Below are 19,612 nucleotides of genomic sequence, written 5' to 3'. Positions count from 1 at the left end.
ACATTTGAGTGGCAACCCGCCCCTCTGTAATTGAGTTATCAGAAATTGGAACCGAGTCCAATTGTTTGAAACCTACAGAGAATGTATTTATTAACAAATCAGCAAATACCCTATCAGGCTTTAGTTAACCTGGGACCTTGTCCCATCGTGGAACAATTGGTCTCGTGATGTGGATTAGAATTTGTACTTTGGTTGCTGATATTAAGAGGTGGTGTTGACTAATCGCAATCTAATATTACTGTGGCCTGGTACGTTTATCACTCTTAAGCCTTTTTGGGGACATACGAGATTTGGCCAGAATTGCTGTCCAGAGCAGCTGTGTTTTAGCTAAGTCCTTTTAGGCAAGTCTCCCCACTTGGGGGCCATCGTGCAAGGCACTTTTGGCAGTTATCGTACAACTATTTTCTTATTGAAGTGAATGGGGAGGCATTCAGGAAGGGGCTGGATATGTGTAGAATCTTCTGCCATATTGGGGTTATGAACTAACCCCATTCATTTCTATGGAGGATTCTTTGAGTGCTATGTCTATTAGAACGTCTCTGGTTGTAGTATCTGACAGTTGTGTAGCCTACTAGACTAATGGTATTGAGCAGAAGTAGGCTATTTGTCGGCCTACTGCTGTTGATCAGAACTATTCTAATACTGCATATTGATGACAGCATCAAAACATATCTGTATTTGAGCTATAGCTAAGTAGTAGGCTACATTTTAGACATGTTTCCTGTATGGTACAGTGCATGAAGGCAACTCTAGTTCTGGTCCAAAATGTCAGTCTGAGTACAAAATGTATTTTCATTGGTAAGAGGGACTTCCGTAGTATCCAGAAAGCAAGTCTTTAACTTTGTGTTTTCATGTCACTAATCTCTTTGCATTCATGTGAAGAAAATGTTTAGGATGTGTCTAATTTGGTTAGTCATAGGTTCTGTATATGCAGTGAAGACACAAGCAGCTTTCTGTTAGGAGGGTCATTCAAGGAAGAATGTTGCTTCATGATCAGCACATGTGCCCATTATATACATGGTCCAGCACAGACTGGATTCAGACATCCAGGCACCACTGAAAAGGCCACTGACTGTCAGTGGATCTGCTGAGAACACAGCCATTATACAAAAACAATTATTTTCCTTCAGACTGAATATTTCCGTGAATCGCTGCACTAAATCAAGGTTTTTTTTTTAAAATAAATAAATGAAGATATTCTTTGTAAGGTTTGAATACCAATTATTGTCAAAACATGTGAAAGTGTTGATGAGTTGTTCACAGAGAGACATTATTTAAGTCATGGTAGCCTGTCAGCCAGTCAACAGCAAATGATCAAGCAAAGAAAAGAGGGGTCAATAGGTTAACTTAGGATCCATGACCGAAGAGCTGTTATGTAACACAGGATCTGGGTCATTGCTGTAATGCTGCCATTTGACTTTAATTTTACTTTTTTACGTGGTTGATTTTTAAATACCCATCTTAACTGAATTCATGAATGGGATGGCATATGAAATATTCCTTTTATATAAGATGGAGGAATAAAACACTTAGGCCTACATATTGAGTATTTTCTTAATAGATAAAGAAGAAATCAGTTGCAATAACACCTGGCTGATTTAGTCATAGGCAAATGCTGTGCTTACAGGCCTACAAAGCAGACAGGTGTTCAAAACCTCTGGGTCAGGTAGCCTTCTGTTGTGTGAGAGTGCTAAGGAGATTCATAGGCCTCCAGCAGCCACTCACAACTAACTCATCGGTTTGCAGCTAGCCTGTCCAGTTAAAAAAAGCCTTGGCTTGATAGGCTAAGGATGAAACAATCAAGGTGAAATCCATTCAGGCAATTCTCTGCAAGCTGGTCATTGGCTGTTTTAATCATTTCTGATTGGTTGATAATATGCTAACGACCAGTGAAACTGCTAGTAGTTTGAGAAGTTGGCAGAGCAATATCTCCAAGCCTCTTGTGGGCTGACCTGGTCTGTTCTCAGTGTGTTAGGCCCTTCTGGGGTGAAGTGCTCGCGGCTGGACCATTGAGCATAGAAAATTAAGGTAAGGGAATGCGATAGTTTTGTTTTTGCCATATTGACTGTTTTTTTTTTACTTAAACACAACATCTTTTCTCAGAACTTTGCACCGATTGGTCCCCTGTATGTTCTAGTTTTATTTGCGGAATCTTGCGTTAGAAATACAATTGTGATCCAATAATAGTCCATCTCGGTTTCTCGAATTAAGTTGTAAATTAATAGCCTACTCGTCATCCACACAGAAAGGAGTTACGACTAGTTCGCTTAAAAAGAAACTTCGTGATGCAAGTAGCCTATACAAAGGTATGCTTTCTAAAGACATGCTTCATCCTTGATTTAAGCCAAGCCTAAATGGACTAATGTATTTTGAATTATTTCATAGATTATCGTAGGCCTACATAATTTCTGTGTTATTTAAAGTTAGTTTTCAAACAGGAGTCGTGCAAGTTAAACCCCACGTGTTTTGGATAATCGTGCCGATGTGTGGTGTCGATGTTTGTTTATCCAAACATGTTATGACTGAGCAAGTGCATTTCACCTGAATGAATAAAGTGTAAATAACTTGCACCACAACATAGACAGCCCTCCAGCGTCAACTAGCAGATGGTGGATTAAGTGCATTATGCAATCGTATTGAGTGTGGCCCTATGTTTTTACAAAAGATTCATTAAGAAAATGTCGTGTGATGAATCTAATCTGAATATGGCACATTTCTTGCTAGAAAGAACCTCATCTTTTCAGTCTTGAAAGCCCTTAATGTCTGGAGCACATACAGAATATAGGCCTTTTTTGTTTTTGATATCTATTTCACCTGTTGACTAGTTTACACATTGGGTTACTTTTTGCTAGGCTATCTATATTTAGTGTGGAGGTTGGAATTTTTATTCAAGAATATAGGCCTATGATTTGATCTGTCCACCCATGTGAACCTGTGCCATTCACCGCTGCCACTAGTTTCTTGTCATGTATGTGTCCGCTCACCTTGTTTTCTACCCAGTGAGTCGGTGATGGATGGCCTGATGATTGACAGCCCGCAAAAGGTTGGCATCTGTTTTCTGCTTCAATTAGACAAGTGGTTCCCAAAGTGGCGGTCGGGATCCCCATTAGACTTTTAGAAATAGCATATTTTAGCCATAATTGTAACAAGATAAAAGGTAGTTACATGTCATATAAAAGCCATTCATTTTCTTTGCCTCTTCTAACCCCTGATGCGATACATTTGTTTACTTGTAATAAAAGTATTGAATAAATTATATTATGGTTGCTAAATTCTAAATAATATTATGGTTGTAAGGCTGTTATGGTCTTTTGTGGTATTATTTTTGTGTTTCGATAGGCCTGTCAGTGCGTGTGCACTGTTGCACGTAACGTTTGTATACTTCTACCACCTCCAGGGATAGTGGTGGTCACAAGTCACTGGCACCGTTATTTTGGGGGTCGCTGGCTGAATAGTTTGTGAACCCCTGAATTAGACGACAAAGGCTACATATCCATAGAATGCGCAGGTCCAGGGGACTTTGCTTTAGTCCAAACCCATACATCATATTGTTTCTACATTGTAATTTGGTGGTGGGTGGGTGCGTGCGTATACTGTAGGCATACATTTCTCGACTCATGCTGTCATGGTGTCATACAGTGATGGTGTCATACAGTATATCTCAATAGGTGTATGTAGTGACACTAAATGCATGCCAAGGGGGATGAATTCTGCTTGTTGGAGAAAGAGCTGGGAGACCTTTTTAAAGTGACTTACCCCTGTTGTACATTTTGGCTGTCGTTCCAGGAATTCATCTGTGTGTGCGTTCGAGATCCACGCTGTCACAAAGAAAACTTCTGGCACACACACATAGACTATGAGATCTGCCTATATGTAAGTGCAACCATTGATCATGGGAGGGGTTTTGGGGTGTTGAAATACATGCAGGTGTACTATCCACGTGTATGAACAATTGTTCTTTAATGCAAGCTTCCTAGAGATGCATTTTAGTAAGTTTTTGCTACCAGTATCGGGTGACGGAACTAAATGTGGCGGTAGGAATGGGTAGTGGTTCAAGAAGACCTTTTTTGTGTGTTGTGTCCAGACAAACAGCATGTGCTTCAGGAAGAAAACCTCTTGTGTTCGGCGCCGCTACAGTGAGTTTGTATGGCTGCGTCAGAGGCTACAGGAGAACGAATTTCTCATGTGAGGCTCCGCTACCCCCTTAGTGCTCCTTGGCTACAGGGGCTGATTTTACAACAAGGGCTGTTTTTTGCCGAATGTTCAGGGTTGATTTTTGAAACGCATATTTATCACTGATGTGAGAAACCTGTGGTTGGATTCTCATATCTGACCAACAGTCATTGTCACTTTTGTACCTGTCAAGATGCATGATATCCCCTTTGTGTGTGTTTTACTTAGAGACCTTCCAAAACTTCCTCCTTGGAATCCATTCTTCAGTTTGGGCAACAGTTGCCACGTGGCTGATCGGATGAAGGGACTCCAGAAGTTCTTAGAGGAGTGAGTTCTGCTCATATTTCTTCATCTACCTACCAGCTTTTCTCATGCCCCCTGTTTCCATGTTACATTTGTGGTTTCGCTCTGCTGGATGTGGGTGCTCTGCCCCCCAGTGGCTGACTGGTGATATTACTGGGAAATTGCCCTATTGAAAGATTACTGGCAAAAAATATCAATTTTTTCATAGTATTGTGATTGACACATTACAGTATGTGGTTCCCATTGAAGCTTTAAACAGACCTCAACTAAGCTCCGCTAAGCCCAGAGAGAACTGTTTTAGTTTGCTTTCTTGTTTCTCTTACACGTGTTGAATTTGAGTTGGTACTGATGCAGATCAGTGGTTGGATTCTTTTACACCCACTTCCACTCCTCCACTAATTGGGTTGAGCTGGAACTATTATTTAGTGGACAGGACAGAACGGGACTCCTCTTGTTCCACGCATGATTAGTCTTTGAAATCAAAGCCTTTTGAGTAGTTCATTCTAGTGTGTTCATCTAGTCAAGTGTGCACCTGATGATTTGAGGCAGGTATGCCAGTAGAGGTGGTTGCAAGACGGAGAACCTCTGGGATTGTGGGTGGTATTAGGGGAGCTCCCTTGCTTGTCAATTTCTTAGTGGTAAAATGAGACCACGATCAAAAGACAAGCAGGGGAGCTATGCCAAATATTTGCAAACAGAGGATCTGATCGTGCATTACTGCAGGGTTGTCTTGAGTGGTTGCGCAATATCCAAAGCACAAATGTAATGACCGATGGAGGACCGACCGACTACAAGCACAAACACCCAAATCGCTTTTGTGTCTACATATGAACACACATCCAACTCATTGAAAAATACTGTTCAATGTCATTGCCATGTTTTAAAGGGACACCAGGCAAGCCTGATGCTTTTTCTCTACGAAACTCCCCCTCGCTCGGTCTGAAGCTCTTTTCCTTTTCTTTGCATCTTCCGTCAAGGGTTTTCGCTGCTTCTTCGCCGGCTCTGCCATTATACACACGTTTGCAACAATCGCTAGTGTTTCGTTAGCCTCCCTCTGTGCTGTGGATGCAGGATGTAAACTGATCCTGCTTCGGTCGGCGGATACGATACACTGAACTTGCAAGCAGGATATTCTTCCTACAGGCAGTAGGGGCGGGCGAGAGTCTTCATTTGCCCTGTAATGAGTCATTTAACCATATAATAGGGATCTTTCTTTCTTGCCCTTTTCAAAATGTTTCCCACAAATGATACAAAGCTTTGGATCCAATGCCTGTAAGACATTCTCCATAATTCAAAAGACTAGTGAAAAGGAAAAATTATATACATTTCAGAATTTTCATCGAAATGCAAATCAAGTTGAATTACACATGAAACATTGGTCAGAGGGCTAAGTACTTTCTTAGCTAGGGAAAGTAGTTTCTACAACTAACTGTTTAGCTACTTAGGGGTGAAGTAAGCAGTGTAGGCTCTACTGTCCACTGCTGGTCTGGACAGACAAAAGCTAACAATATTATTTTCCATTATTCAGTAATGACTTGACCAAAACAAAATTCAAGTGAATATACAAATTTTAATAAAGGTGTTCCATTCCAATGTTAACCTGATTCAATTGGATCTGTGTTTCATATGAATTGTTTAATACTGGGACATATGAAATGTATCATTATTAAATGTAAATATAGAGCAGCACTTACCTTATGTAACTTACCTTGCAGTAACAATGAATGTCAACATTCTCCTCACCACTGATAATGTGATTTGGACTTGAGACTGTATTTTGCCAGTGTTCCGTTTTCTTTCATTTTGGACACCTCATACATTGAGTGACAGAACACCCTGATTCGTCATACTATATTTACATATTTGGTATTGTTGGATTCAGTACAACCCCACCTTTCCCATAAGCCATCATATGTGTTGCTATGATAATCCCTGGTAAAGCAGCTACAAAGTAAAGGAAAACATTCTGCATAGATATTCATTTTTTGCATGTCCGCTTATTTTAGGTGTATGTTTACATGTCTCTATTCATTCCATACATCAAGATATTCACATCCAGTCTTTTCTAGTAGGTAAAGCAACTTCCTGACTATAAACATGCTAAGTTTCAAAGCTCTCAGAGCTTGTGTGATTGATCTGCACTAATTTATATGCCTTAACTCCAATACGGACAGGCTATATTTTAGTCCTTTTTTGGTTTTGGGGCGTATAACAATATGTTATTTATATTTTTAGCCAAGAATCCATTTCATGTATGGGAGACCTTAGAGATAAGGAAAAACATTGTTGCGTTTAGTTCTACCTCCGGTAAGGGTATCTCAAAAATGTGGGGCCATTGTCACTAGCCTAATATACCGACTTACAAAGATGAGTAATTAAGACGAAAACGTTGCCTGGTGTCCCTTTAAGCAGCGACCCAACCATTGTTCATGCTTTTCAAGGTTCCCCTGCGATTCTTTCTTTAAAAAAAATCCCAGACAGTCATTTTAAGTGCTTTAATTATGTAGTATCCAATTCCATGCTTACTGAGAAATCGTTTAGACATCCAAGCACACACAGGACGTGCAAAGTAAAAGGCAGAATTACCTGCTTAACCTCTTTTATTTATTGACGTGGCCTTGTGAGTTTTCTAAGAAGGCTGTGAACAGGATTATGATTTCCCCAACCCAGGTACTCAATGTATTCAAAGTACATGGCAATGCTGACAAACCTGGCTAAGTTAACTCTTAAGCCCTCTGTCTGACTTCATTCACCTCTTACTCTAAGAGTTAAATTGCCCAATTATCCAATCCCAAGGTCTGCTGAAGTTCCACTTGAATGGAAATGTTCTGGAACTTAATGTTGAAAGCCGCTGTTATGTAATGTTTTTTTTTTTGCGGATTCTGAACAATGAAGCACATTAGACCTTTACTCGCTGAAGCACCGTTTATCAATATTGCCAACTGTGCATGTCTGGTCATGTCCATTCTTGTCAAGTTGTTATATAAGCATAAAGATGTGACTTATCATTGACTTAGTTGATTGCTAGCACATCCAAGTATACAAGGAATTTGGTCTCTGCATTTATCCCATCCGTGAATTAGTGAGCACACAGTGAACAGCCTTGCTACAGCTCGGGGAGCAGTAGAGCCCACATTTTTTCCTTCTGGGTAGGGGATCGAACCAGCAACCCCCGGTTACAAGTCCGAACCCCTAACCAGTAGGCCACGGCTGCACATTAAAAAAATGGGAAACGGAACAATAGCAAAAAATACATCAACTTAGGGAGTGTTTTTTGTGTGCTATAGTATTAGGCTATTTAGGCCTTAACTGCAGTATTGTACACCCAAGTATGGTGACTGCTGTTGTACAGTGGCTTTCTCTAAATCTTCTTTGTGCCATCACCTGTTGAAGCCTATCCAGCATGTGAGGCTTGTATGAGCAAGTGGATCAAGATTAACTTTTACATTTTTTACATTTATTCACACTTTTATCCAAAGCGACGTACAGCAAGAGAATAACATTCAAGCTACGATTAGAGATCTGATTTATAATCTGTTGCTCAGTGTGAGTGGGGAAAGTGTCCAAACCGCACTCTGAAAACACTGCTCAAAAAGCTTTTGCCTGTGTATCGTAACCCTTAGCAGAATTCTGAAACCGTTTCAACTTGTGTGTCCTACAGTGTACTACAGACTCCCTTTTTCCTGTCCGAAAGCCGACTGCACCTGTTTCTGCAGTCGCATCTAAGCATCATGAAGATTGATGCATGTGCCCAAGGACTCACGCGCTACACTGTAGAACAAGCAATCCAGGGCTGTACATGTAATTTGTCAAGATTCCCCTTTGATGATGAAGAAAGCAAAATTGGCTGTGACTCCGACTGTGAAAGGTAATGTAATGTTATGTAATCTAATGTAACGAGATGTAATGTGTGTATCCGTTGAAGTCTTAAGGCCTATTCACACCAAAGATTTGCGATAAGATGAGCTGCAACATTCTATAAACCAGCAACTTGCTGCAACATTCTAAAACTTTGCCACTGTGACTAGACATGGTGAATTTCCGCATAGCAGTGGCATTTTGCGATAGCTTGCAACAATGTGCAACATCTAATGGCCACCTTACACCAAACAACTTTGACAATATTTGGAGAAGATTCTTGAAAGATTGTAGTCTTTTAACTAATGGCCCACATTCAAGGTTTACTCAAAAGACTCCAAATCGTGTCAAAGTTGTTTGGTGCAAGGAGCCCATAATTCACACCGCTGCAACTCCTTTCTGCAACGGTTTTGTCTTGTTGTGAATCTTTGGTGTGAATTGCGTGTTATACTACAGCCATAGTTTGCACAAGTAACTTTCAGTGTTGTAGTGATTGATTGGCCTGTTGATTGCATTGCGTTCATGCATTGCGTTCATGTAAACCGTCTATGTTGTGATTGCGCAGCAACTCCTCCTCCGGTTTGGGTCACAGTATGGAGCCAACGATGTCTCTGAGCGAAGGCACGTCTGCCAGTGATTACCATGAGGTCTAGCTGGTGGCCAACCCAGAGGAGCTCTTCAGCTGGCTGCAAGCATGACGTGGACCAGAGTGCCCATGGTGAGCTTATGTTCTTGTGTGAACCGTCGTACGGTTAGACAAGTTCACAGCACATGGTCCTGGTTGCTTGCATACCCTCACTTTTCCTTAATTCTTAATCCTTAGAATTATTTGCTGCTTGTATGTGAAGGTGGCTAGTAAGGTCTCAACAGCAATGTCCTAGTTTATTTTGCATGTATTGTCATGGTAATAACGTTCATGTGTCCCTTTCTGGTTTACTTTTCTTTTTTTTTTTTTTTTTTTTTAAGAGATTCTTAATGTCTGAAGACCCAGTAGAGGGCACTTTTTACTATTTTGCTATCAAAGTATTGTTAAAGGAATCTGTCTTAATGTGTTTATTAATGAATGTTTTAACTGGTGAATATGCAGGAGCTTCTGAAGATGACTGGGAAAATACATTTTATTTTTATTAATTTAATTTTTGAAAAATATTTTGTCAAATTATAAATATATAATAAATAATACATATATAATAAATATATAATTATAAAAATAAAGTGTATTTAGAAAAAATACTTCAAATGTTTTTGTCTCTTTTATGGTTATGGGATATGGCAGACACTTTTGTCCAAAGCGACATACAAATGCAAGACAATATAATACTTCAATTTAACAAGGAACAATTTCAAATTTTGGTCAGACTACATTAAGGAAAATGGCAATAATAAACAAACTTTTATGGTGCAGGAATGCAGTTATTTCACCCTGATTAGGGTGAGGGGCCATGGAGGTCCAGCCTTTAAGTCTTTGTCAAATGTGTAAATATGGGGCAATAAAGCTCTACATAGAATTCTATGTAGTCAATTTGAATACTGAAATAAGCCTTAAGGCAGAGCAGTTAGTAATGATGGATCTTTGTTGAAGGACTAGGACCGCTAGGCCAGAGAGGAAGTACACCTACAGAGATCTCCATTGTGTTAGTCAGAGGATTGAGGGAGTGAAGGAGACACCGAGGTCTATTAGCTCTGGCAAAACTTAACATGTTGCCACAGGCATGTTGATGTGGGTGCAGTCGATCGGTTACTTGTGTCCATTCATCAGTGTCTAGTATTTGCTGATGCACACCATTAGCGTGGTGAGCAATACCACACATTCCATGAGTCCAGTCTTTTCCAGAGGACTCAAATGTTCATATGTCAGCTAGAGTATGATGAATAACATTAGTGGCTGTGTGTGGGTCATAACCTCTCCAAAATTCCCATTTAAAAACTTTTAGGTTTTTGTTGGGTTGCTTCATTCCATTCACTTCTAATGGCATTTATAATTGGCATGATTAATGTAATGTAATTTTAAAAAATATTTCATGACCCATAGTTATGACTGTGGATAACATATTTCAGCCTAGGCCTATTAAGATAAAATATGATTGTGAGGTGTAACTACAACATGTCACCACAGGGTGGCGTCAATGACACTGTATTTAGGTGAGCATCGCCTGAGCTTATGATTTCTGGACATTAAATGTCCAGGACTTCAGGATGCTGATACTACGGGGCCTTTTAAATATCCTCAGGGTTGGATTAGGGGACAGAGGAAGAAAAGTTGGACGTGTAGCCTAAGGCAGGGTGCATGAACAGAGGTCAGCAAGATGATCCTTTGCTCTATTAATAATTTGTATGTCTTTATGTAGGCAATATGACTTATGACCATATTGCTATAAACTGATCATTTTAATGCTAACGTTAATGCAATGTTTATTGATGTAATTGTAAGTCTGCTTAGAATCAAACATTTTAATATGTGGATGGCTCAGTGAACCATGGTCTTGGCTATGGAAGTAGCCTAAGCCTAATTTTACGTTTTTTTTTTTTTTACGTAGCATAACCCACACCGCTCATAAAACGTTTGATTGGGTATAAAGCCAGGCATTTCTTCAATATAATTTATTCTAAGGACAAATTCACAAAGAGACGAGCGCACCTTGAATAGCCTACTGCGAAAATCAAGTCCACAAGTGTTTGTAGACAGTTATCTGAAAGGTAGGGTAACGTAGGTTATATAGTCTAATGAATTATTCTAAGGAATCAACTAGAAATTATTGTTAGCTATACTGTAATCCATAACAAAACAATTGAAATGTCGGACTACGGACAGAATAGAAAAACCAGTCAGATTTGTTTACACCTGTATATTATCTATCTATCTCTATCTATCGATCTATCTAGCTCTCTATCTCTGAAGAGAAATAGCCTATTGATCATGTAAGTAAAACTAGATACTTGAAAGCCGTCTGCACTGACAGGCAAGCTCAGAATATTGCGTTATGTTCTCAGGATTTCTAGAAATGGATGGACCTCAGCATCTGACAGCAGGCTTAAGTACGGCCATGGTATGTGAGCTGCGGTGGTTTCTTGCCGATCTAGCTGAGGAGAAAAGAGAAAGAGCGCGCCCTAAGGATAACTGTGGAGAGGCTTCACCAGGACCTCCTGGAGCTGGAGCGCGCCGAGGAGTGGCAACGAGAGAGCGAGAGGTTGGATGCGGCCGGGGGGGCTGCTGGGCCCGACGTGCAGGAGAAAAATCGTGACGTCCTTTCACGCATGTAATCTGAGCTGGATAGAAAGACAGAGTTTGAGAAAGAGAGAAAGAAACTGTATCAGAGGGTGGTGTTTCTCCTGGGGCTGAAGGAGCAGGAGGATTCTAATAAAATGATGGCCATGGAGACAGAGTGCATGTTGGCAGAATCTGAGAGGTAGGCTAGATGGACCAGCGAGAGAGAGACCTACACCTTATCAGTGGCTCTGACTGCTGTGGCCAGCAAGCAAAAGTTGCTATGGGAGCTGAAGAGCCAGGCAGAAAAATGGATGGTGGGAAATGTCCCTTTTACCTTGACATTTCACATAGTAGTTGATCCTAAATATATAGCTTTATCCTAGACCGCACAGAGGAAAACTGAGACAATGCTCTGCTTGTTTTCCTCAGGTGTCAGGTGGGTCTTCTCAAGGCAGCGGCACTGAGTGAACTCCCATTGTTTTCAAAACATGGATGATTAGGGATGAATGGAGGAAACTTCAGGACAACAGGTCCTCAATGATGGCCTCCAGGTACCTGAACACACAGCTGACATGGAAAAGCTGTAATTTAACAATGACTGTTTAAAACATTAGGTCAAGTATTACAATAGCCTAAAATATGATCATTATTAACCAAAAATATGTTTTTGTTTTGTTTTGTTCTCAGAGCTTCATCAGCCGAAAGGACATTGAACACATCATTGCTAAAAACCAGATGCTCAAGGGAAAGATCGATTTGAAATTTGAGAAGAAGATGCAGCAGCACATGGCTGAGGTCCTTAAAAAACAGCAGAAGATTAGGGCTGCTGAGCTCAAAAAGAAGAGGAAGTTGGAGGAAAAGACCAGGAAAGAACTGGAGAAAGTACACAAGGCCGAGCTGAAGGAAAAGCAAAAAAAGGAAGCTAAGGAGAAAAATGAGGCCAAAAAACTTGAGAAGAAAAGAGCAAAAGAGGAGAGGGCCAGGACCAGCCAGCCCAGATTCTGTTGCTGGAGATCGTCCAGAGCAGAGGAAGATGCCTAACTCAAGGCAGGCAGTTTAGGGGCAGCTGTGGCCTACTGGTTAGGGCTTTGGGCTTGGAACTGAAGGGTTGCCGGTTCGATCCCCGACCAGTAGAAAAAGTGTGGGAAGGGGAAGGGGAATGGGTTGAGCACTGCTCACATCCGCGGCTGAAGTGTACTTGAACAAGGCACCTAACCCCCTCACTGCTCCCCGAGTGGCAAGCACCCTGCCCTGCTCCGAGTTAGTGTGTGCATCACCTCACTCTGTGTTCACTCTGTGCTCTGTCTGCCTCACTTATCAATAATATTGATAATAAATCATAATATATTATTTTTCCACTCTTGTCTTTCCACTATTATTCTTCCACTCAATCTATGCTGAGCTATTTCCATTCTTTGAGCAAGAAATTAAAAGAAAGATGATCAGTATCTTGCTATCATGACTTGATTCGCTTCCATAAGAATCCATATACCATGATGTTGTAGTGGAGGTTTTAGGTTAGTGGGTGGAAATCCAGAAGTCCATGAGGGGGGTGGAACTGGTGAGCTCTATTTCTGATCTGATCAGTGATATTTGACAATGTACCATTTTTAATTACTACTATTAAATGTATTCTTTAAAGTTGAGCTGGCTGTCTGGAGCACAAGAAATTGAATTGCTGATAAATCCTTTTTATGAGTACATGACAACAAACTTGAACTTAACATACCCACACAAAACGATAGCCATTGATGGGAGCACCAATCAATACCAGCAGATACAACTACTACTCTGCTTTCTGCGGTCATTCCTCTTTGTTGCTGTGACCATTTATGATCCATTCCGCAACATAACCAGACAAAGCGTAAGCCATTGAGCGCACCACCAAACACCACTCCAGAAACACAGCAGTAATTAGCCTGGCATCTGTGGCCTACTGGTTGTTAAGGAATCGGACCTGTGACCAAAGGGTGTCCAGTTCGATCCCTGACTGGTAGGAAAAATGTGGGTGTGGGGAGTGATTGAACAGTCCTCTCCCACATCCACATCCACGGATGAGGTGCCCTTGAGCAAGGCATCTAACCTCCAGCTGCTCCCCGGGCGCCGGATTAAGGGCTGCCCACTGCTCCGGGTGTGTATGTGCTCCTAGTATGCGTGTGCTCCTAGTGAGCTCACTACTCTGAGTGTGTATGGATGTGTGTACACTACCCCCCAGATGGGTAAAATGCAGAGAACATTAGGACTTTAGGAGAACTCCTACAGGACTATACAGTATAACTTAACTTAACCTGACTGCTTCTCAGGTGTTAAGTTATACTGTTATAACCTGCTAACAGGTTTGTCTGGGTTCTCCCAGGCTACAGTGACAAGATTTCACATTTTCATTCCTCTTCACTGATGCTGTGGCCGTTTATGATCCAATCATCAACACTGGCTGCATTATATTACATTACATGAATTACATATGATTTTATATCAGGACAAGTTCGGGGCTAGAAAAAAGTCATACCTACTCATAAACTTGCACTTTTATGAAGTTAGTTCCCCATTTAGCATAACTAGCATATCCTGGTTTAGAGAATGGTTTGAACTATGTTGATGGACAGTTGCAAGGGGCAGTACCTTTGCCCCCATTGAGTGTGGCTTCAGTACAATCAGAGGACCTATCCACAGCATTTGAGAGCAGAGTAAATCGGCCATTTTTTCACGATTTTGAAGCATAAATGAATATAATATAAAATATAATATATTTTGCAATGTTTGTATTTATTCATATTTAACTGGATGGTTAATGAGACCTTTTACTGTGGTCTGACTGACTCCAGGGCCGGTCCTACACTATTCTGGGCCGAGGAGCAACATCACACACCAGGCCCCCCTCATCATCCAAGCGTTTTCTGCCTCCTTTTTTTGTATTTTCTATCCTCCGTTTATGTTCTTTTCTTTTCTGGCTACCAGATTTGTTTGCAGACATGTTTCCCACTAGTAGCCTAGTAAGAACAGAATCTCTTGATCTCACGTCTTGACTCTTTCCGATGGGCTAATGTGGGCCTTGTACTTCCCACAGGGGAGGGGGGACTTTTGATACATTTTTTTAAATAAATCGTTATCAGCCAATAGGGAAACTACCAGAAGCAACATATAGGGCCTCTTTGTGCTGCTAAGTAAGACACAATTAGCAATGCATGCACTAAAATGCAGAATAAGCACAGAAAGGTTTTTTTTCCCTTTCTGGTCCACCCTTCACCAGGCCTGGTGCGGATGCTGACGTTGTTACCCCTCCAGATCTGGCCCTGCAGAACACATATTTATTTTTGGTTTACAGGGAAGGCTACAGGTAGGTTTAAGCAGTATGCAAGCAGATACCAACCTTGATGTCAGTTAGACACAAAAAGTAGATTTTGATTTGATATTTCTTCTATCTATTACTTCTGCCCTTCTTTCTTTTGCCCGTCTTTCATTACAATTGATATTGTCCTGATCAATCTGTTTCATGTAATATTTTGGGAGGGACATTCAATGTTGCCTGATGTGTGTGTGTGTGCAGGGGCATGACTCAAGATCCTGGGATCCTGCATATAGGCAGTCCTGATGGGCCCCCATGTTCCTCAACCCAGGTAAAATAAAATATATTCCAGACTTTTCAAGGGCCCTCTCTCCCCTTTGGCCCCTATAATCAGTAGTGGTTTTACCCCCAGTTTGACGCCCCTATGTGTGTGTGTGTAACATAGGCTGGCTAGTGTGGCCTGGAGTGGAAATGGATTCTTGGATGACCAGAAGGCTAAGGAGTGAGCGCTGCCCCATGCACCATCATGCCAGTGAACATGAAGCACGGCAGCAGGTGAAATGGGGATGCATCTGGTAAGGCTCTCTGTGGAAGCATTTTTGTGGTGTATACGATAGTGTAAAAAGTTACAAGTTTGCAGTGTCATTATGATAACTCACGATGATTCCACCCCCCCCCCCCCCCCCACCACCCCCTGTGTTACTGGGGCCATGTATAATAATACATTTCTTTAAATTCCTTCACATGCTGTATCTGACCTTTCCTTGAAGGTGATAATTATACCCCTCTCTCTCTCTCTCGGTTCTAAATGATATGCATGGGGAGGGGCTGGCTGTGCGAGGGTGAGCCATAATCAATGAGTGGTCTTAAGTTTATCTGATTTTTAACACGTTGGAGAGGGGGAGGTCGATGGGGGTTGTGCCCGTGTCAAGTTGACCTTTTCAGCCCAGGCGTGGTGCATGGTCCCCTGGGCTCCCAGGGCTTCGCCAGCCCCTGCTGACTGGCACCAGTCTGTTCCCCTCCAACACAAAGTCGGCACAGATGTCTATATCTCGATGTCGCCGTGGTGACAGCTGGCGGTCGCTGTATTTGTAAACTGTCCTTCGCTGGTGACACTTTGCCAATGAGCGACATGGCTAATTTATGCAACGCGTTGGGCTGGGCAAGAGGAGAGAGCAACTAATTGAGTCATTATCCACTAGTGCCTGCACACACACACACACATGCACACACAGGCATTATCTGCTAATACAGGCCAGCCGTACACACAAATTGGCTTATTTAGTAAAGCTGTCCCCTGGTGATACCACTTGCCTGCTCCTCATTTCATCCCTCTTCGAGCTGCTTTCTCTCTATCGGCTCATTAATGCATCTCTGTGTGTTTGGGTGCTCGTGTGAACACAGGGGAGAGAGAAAGAGTGCATCCATGTTTTCTACACAGGACTGAATCTGGCTGAATGTCTCAAATGAAAGTTAGTCTTTTGACTGGACGTCTCTCCTTCTCTCTGAGCAAAATTTCCCCGAGAATGGTGTTCAAATAATTGGAGAATACAGATGCTCTAAAAAATGTATGATGACCCAACAAGATGAAAATGTAATATTGTTGAAAATTTCACAAAATAACACAAAATGACATAAGTTACATGGAAGTAGCAGTGGTGTAAATGTGTGTAGATTGATGACAATAATCATTCATGATGAGGAATTATTTAGTTTGAATTACTTCAGTACTAAGTGGGATGCAATTTTATAATGTGTGCCAATGAGCTTTATGGGCTTCCAGGACTGAACTGCAGCAAATAAGCCAGAGATCATCATCAGTGTCAGCTGGAGACCACAGTGCAATAGTGGAGATGTACTGTATGGAAATGAACATGAAAAAATTAATCCTGCTTTGCTTAACCAAAGTCCTTTTAGGCAAGTCCCTCCATTTGGAGGCCATATTGCAACACTTTTTGGACACTTATCGGACATCTTTTTTGGGCAGAACTGCGCGTGTGCAAGGCTTCACGAATCACGACACACCAACTTCGCTCCAGGTGCGAGATCACAACACACGATTGGTACGATGTATTCACAACATGATTGGCACGATGTATTCACATATCAACGTTGTTGTGTAGACGACTGCCATGTTTGCATTGCGAACTAACCCCATCCATTTCTATGGGAAATTCTTTGAGTGCTGTGTCTCCTCATTAGAAAGTCTCTGGCTTAACTAGTTTGGAAACTGTATCCGAACCTCTTGCCTTTGGTCTCTTATGATGGTCATTGTAGGCTGATGACCAAATCAAAGTCTGCTTTATTGTCAATTTCTTCACATGTCAAGACATACAAAGATATTGAAATTACGTTTCCCACTATCCCACGGTGGAGACAAGACATATTTTACCAATTAAGTCCACAGACAAACATAACATTCAAGTAAACAATATAAAAAGTAAATAAGAAGGCACATACAATGAAGAAATAAGAGCAGCAAAATTTGGGTTGAAATTGTGCAGACAGTATATATATAGTATATATACTTTTTTGATCCTGTGAGGGAAATTTGGTCTCTGCATTTAACCCAATCAGTGAATTAGTGAAACACACTCAGCACACAGTGAGCACACAGTGAGGTGAAGCACACACTAATCCCGGCGCAGTGAGCTGCCTGCTACAATGGTGGCGCTCGGGGAGCAGTGAGGGGTTAGGTGCCTTGCTCAAGGGCACTTCAGCCGCAGCCCACTGGTCGGTTACAGGTCGGTACCCTCCGGTTACAAGTCCAGAGTGTTAACCAGTGGGCCACGGCTGCCCCAAATATAATATGCCAGTCAATATAATAGTGCAAAAGTCAGGCCAATAAATGGCTGAGGTAGTTCTGTTTGACCTAAGTATGCAAGTGGCATAGTGGTGCAAGTTATGTAAGAGCAGCAGAGGTGTGTTCAGAAGTGTTTTCAGGACAACAGAACAACAACAACAAGTTGCAAAGTGTGCAAGTGTACAAGTGGAGTAGTGCAAGGCAGCCATTGTGGGTCCAAAGTCCAGGATGTTATGTAACAGCCTGGTGTATGAAGCTGTTGGTGAGTCTGGTGGTGCGGGAGCGCAGGCTTCTGTCCCTCTTCCTAGAGGGCAGTAGATCCAACAAATTGTGAGTGGGGTGACTTGCATCACTCACAATTGTGGTAGTAGTAGAAGTAGTACCAAATGTAGTAGCTCTAAGGAGTGAACCAGACACTACTTAACACATACACTGTGATTCTAGGTTGAAACCCACAGGATGATATTTTTTCAATAATTTGAAATCAATAGGCTGAATCAGCAAATGAAGGGAACTTGTCATCAATTTCAGGGTGGTTTTAATTCAGAATTCACACATCAAAGCTGTCAGTGCATAATATCTCAGCAATTTCAGAGCACCTCAATCATCAGTCACATCACCTGTCTCCCACGATGAACAATTTTTTTTTTACTTTGTCCAAACAGTGATGCATAAGAGTAAGCAGTGTATAAATGTTTATATTGCAGTACTTTTCAAGCACAAGTGTGTTTTTCAGACATCAATTTAAACTTGCCCATGTGACCCAAGTTAACTCTCGTGATGTTGGCCTATTACCACTGTTACATAAAGTAATTGATGACCCATTAATTAATGGTACCATCCACATTATGGCCACCAGACACTGATTGCCATGTATTTATGGCAGGATATGATATCTGCCATTTCAAAAAATATTTTGCTCTTCAGGTGCTCTGTAGGCTAGGTTCCTGCACATTCAATGATTATGACAGCTCAAGAAAAAACATAAATATTCATCCATTCATTCATTAATAACATTCAATAGCTGCTTACATGCTTGTCTTTAAATGACATCTAACTCATCTCTCATAGATAGATAGATAGATAGATAGATAGATAGATAGATACTGTAGATAGATAGATAGATAGATAGATAGATAGAGATACTTTATTTATCCAGAAGGAAATTAAGGTGTCCAACCATCATACACAGACATATGACTTCCACGTCCAACCATCATACACAGACATATGACTTCCACACACACACACATACATACAACAACAAAAATACAAAGGAGGTCCCTCATCCACCCTGCCAAGTTGGTCCTGGCCCTGATGTCTGGGGTAAGTATGTCAGAGTCTCTTGGCTCTTGTCATCCATTTAGTTGGCAGGATCTTATCTCCTTTGGCATTTTTCTCAGACGGAGGATGGGGACGTACTTCAGAGATTGTTTATGACTGGGTGTAAATGCCAGAAAATGCCTTTGAATATATCAGAATGTAATTCCTTAATATTATTGGGGGTTTTTTTTTCATCATTAATCATCACACATACTTTTGATATCCAGTTAACCTTCATATTCTCACACTTGAATTGTCCACATTCTTAGGCCAAACCTTTTCCAATCTCTCTCTCTCTCTCCCTCCCTTCTCTCCATGCCAGTGTTATACTTGGAGAAATCTAGATACTGATAGTACTAACGTGATAATCGTGTCTCTTATTAGTACTGATGTGATGTTTGTGGCTGAAGGGATTAGTCAATATGTTTTCTCATTTCTCTGTATTGATTAGTCAGTCAGAACCCTTGGAGCTGTTCTGCAATGCCATACAGAATCAATTTAATCTGTCTACAAACGTTTAAGTGAAATGAATGATTTCCTGTATCAATACCTCTAATAAGAAGATAAGAAGATGCAACCTTAATAAGAAGATACAATCCTGAGTCCAAAGACTTTAAGGATGTTCTGTGGATGTGCATTTAACTTGGCCATCTTCTCT

The 19,612-nt window shown here is 41.2% G+C and overlaps 2 protein-coding genes across 4 annotated transcripts; both read left to right on the top strand.

Annotated features, from left to right (window-relative positions):
• The first annotated feature begins 1,876 nt into the window (after positions 1–1,876).
• Positions 1,877–11,591, top strand: snx10a (sorting nexin 10a). 3 transcript variants are annotated; one of them, XR_006026114.1, is made up of 8 exons: positions 1,877–2,028; positions 3,001–3,043; positions 3,787–3,873; positions 4,085–4,185; positions 4,402–4,500; positions 8,138–8,344; positions 8,900–9,052; positions 11,326–11,591. XR_006026114.1 is itself a non-coding variant. In XM_042076562.1 (7 exons), exons 2-7 carry the CDS (start codon positions 3,011–3,013, stop codon positions 8,985–8,987), a joined length of 615 nt encoding a protein of 204 aa, XP_041932496.1. In that variant the 5' UTR covers positions 1,877–2,028; positions 3,001–3,010; the 3' UTR covers positions 8,988–9,441. The 3 variants fall into 3 exon arrangements, 2 of the variants coding, with proteins under 2 accessions (XP_041932496.1, XP_041932497.1); XM_042076562.1 differs by lacking the exon at positions 11,326–11,591 and having other exon boundaries at positions 8,900–9,441; XM_042076563.1 differs by lacking the exons at positions 1,877–2,028; positions 11,326–11,591 and adding an exon at positions 2,266–2,306 and having other exon boundaries at positions 8,900–9,441.
• A 33-nt stretch (positions 11,592–11,624) lies between these two features.
• LOC121695580 (eukaryotic translation initiation factor 4 gamma-like) lies at positions 11,625–12,885 on the top strand. The gene is made up of 3 exons (XM_042076564.1): positions 11,625–11,856; positions 11,972–12,093; positions 12,230–12,885. The coding sequence occupies exons 2-3, from the start codon at positions 12,049–12,051 to the stop codon at positions 12,581–12,583; spliced, it is 399 nt and encodes a 132-aa protein (XP_041932498.1). The 5' UTR covers positions 11,625–11,856; positions 11,972–12,048; the 3' UTR covers positions 12,584–12,885.
• The last annotated feature ends 6,727 nt before the right edge of the window (positions 12,886–19,612 follow it).

Source organism: Alosa sapidissima, chromosome 21 (assembly GCF_018492685.1).
Source record: "Alosa sapidissima isolate fAloSap1 chromosome 21, fAloSap1.pri, whole genome shotgun sequence".
Lineage (NCBI taxonomy): Eukaryota > Metazoa > Chordata > Actinopteri > Clupeiformes > Clupeidae > Alosa > Alosa sapidissima.
The sequence above is the reverse complement of the archived record's forward strand: the minus strand, read 5'-3'. Positions and strand labels throughout refer to the sequence as shown.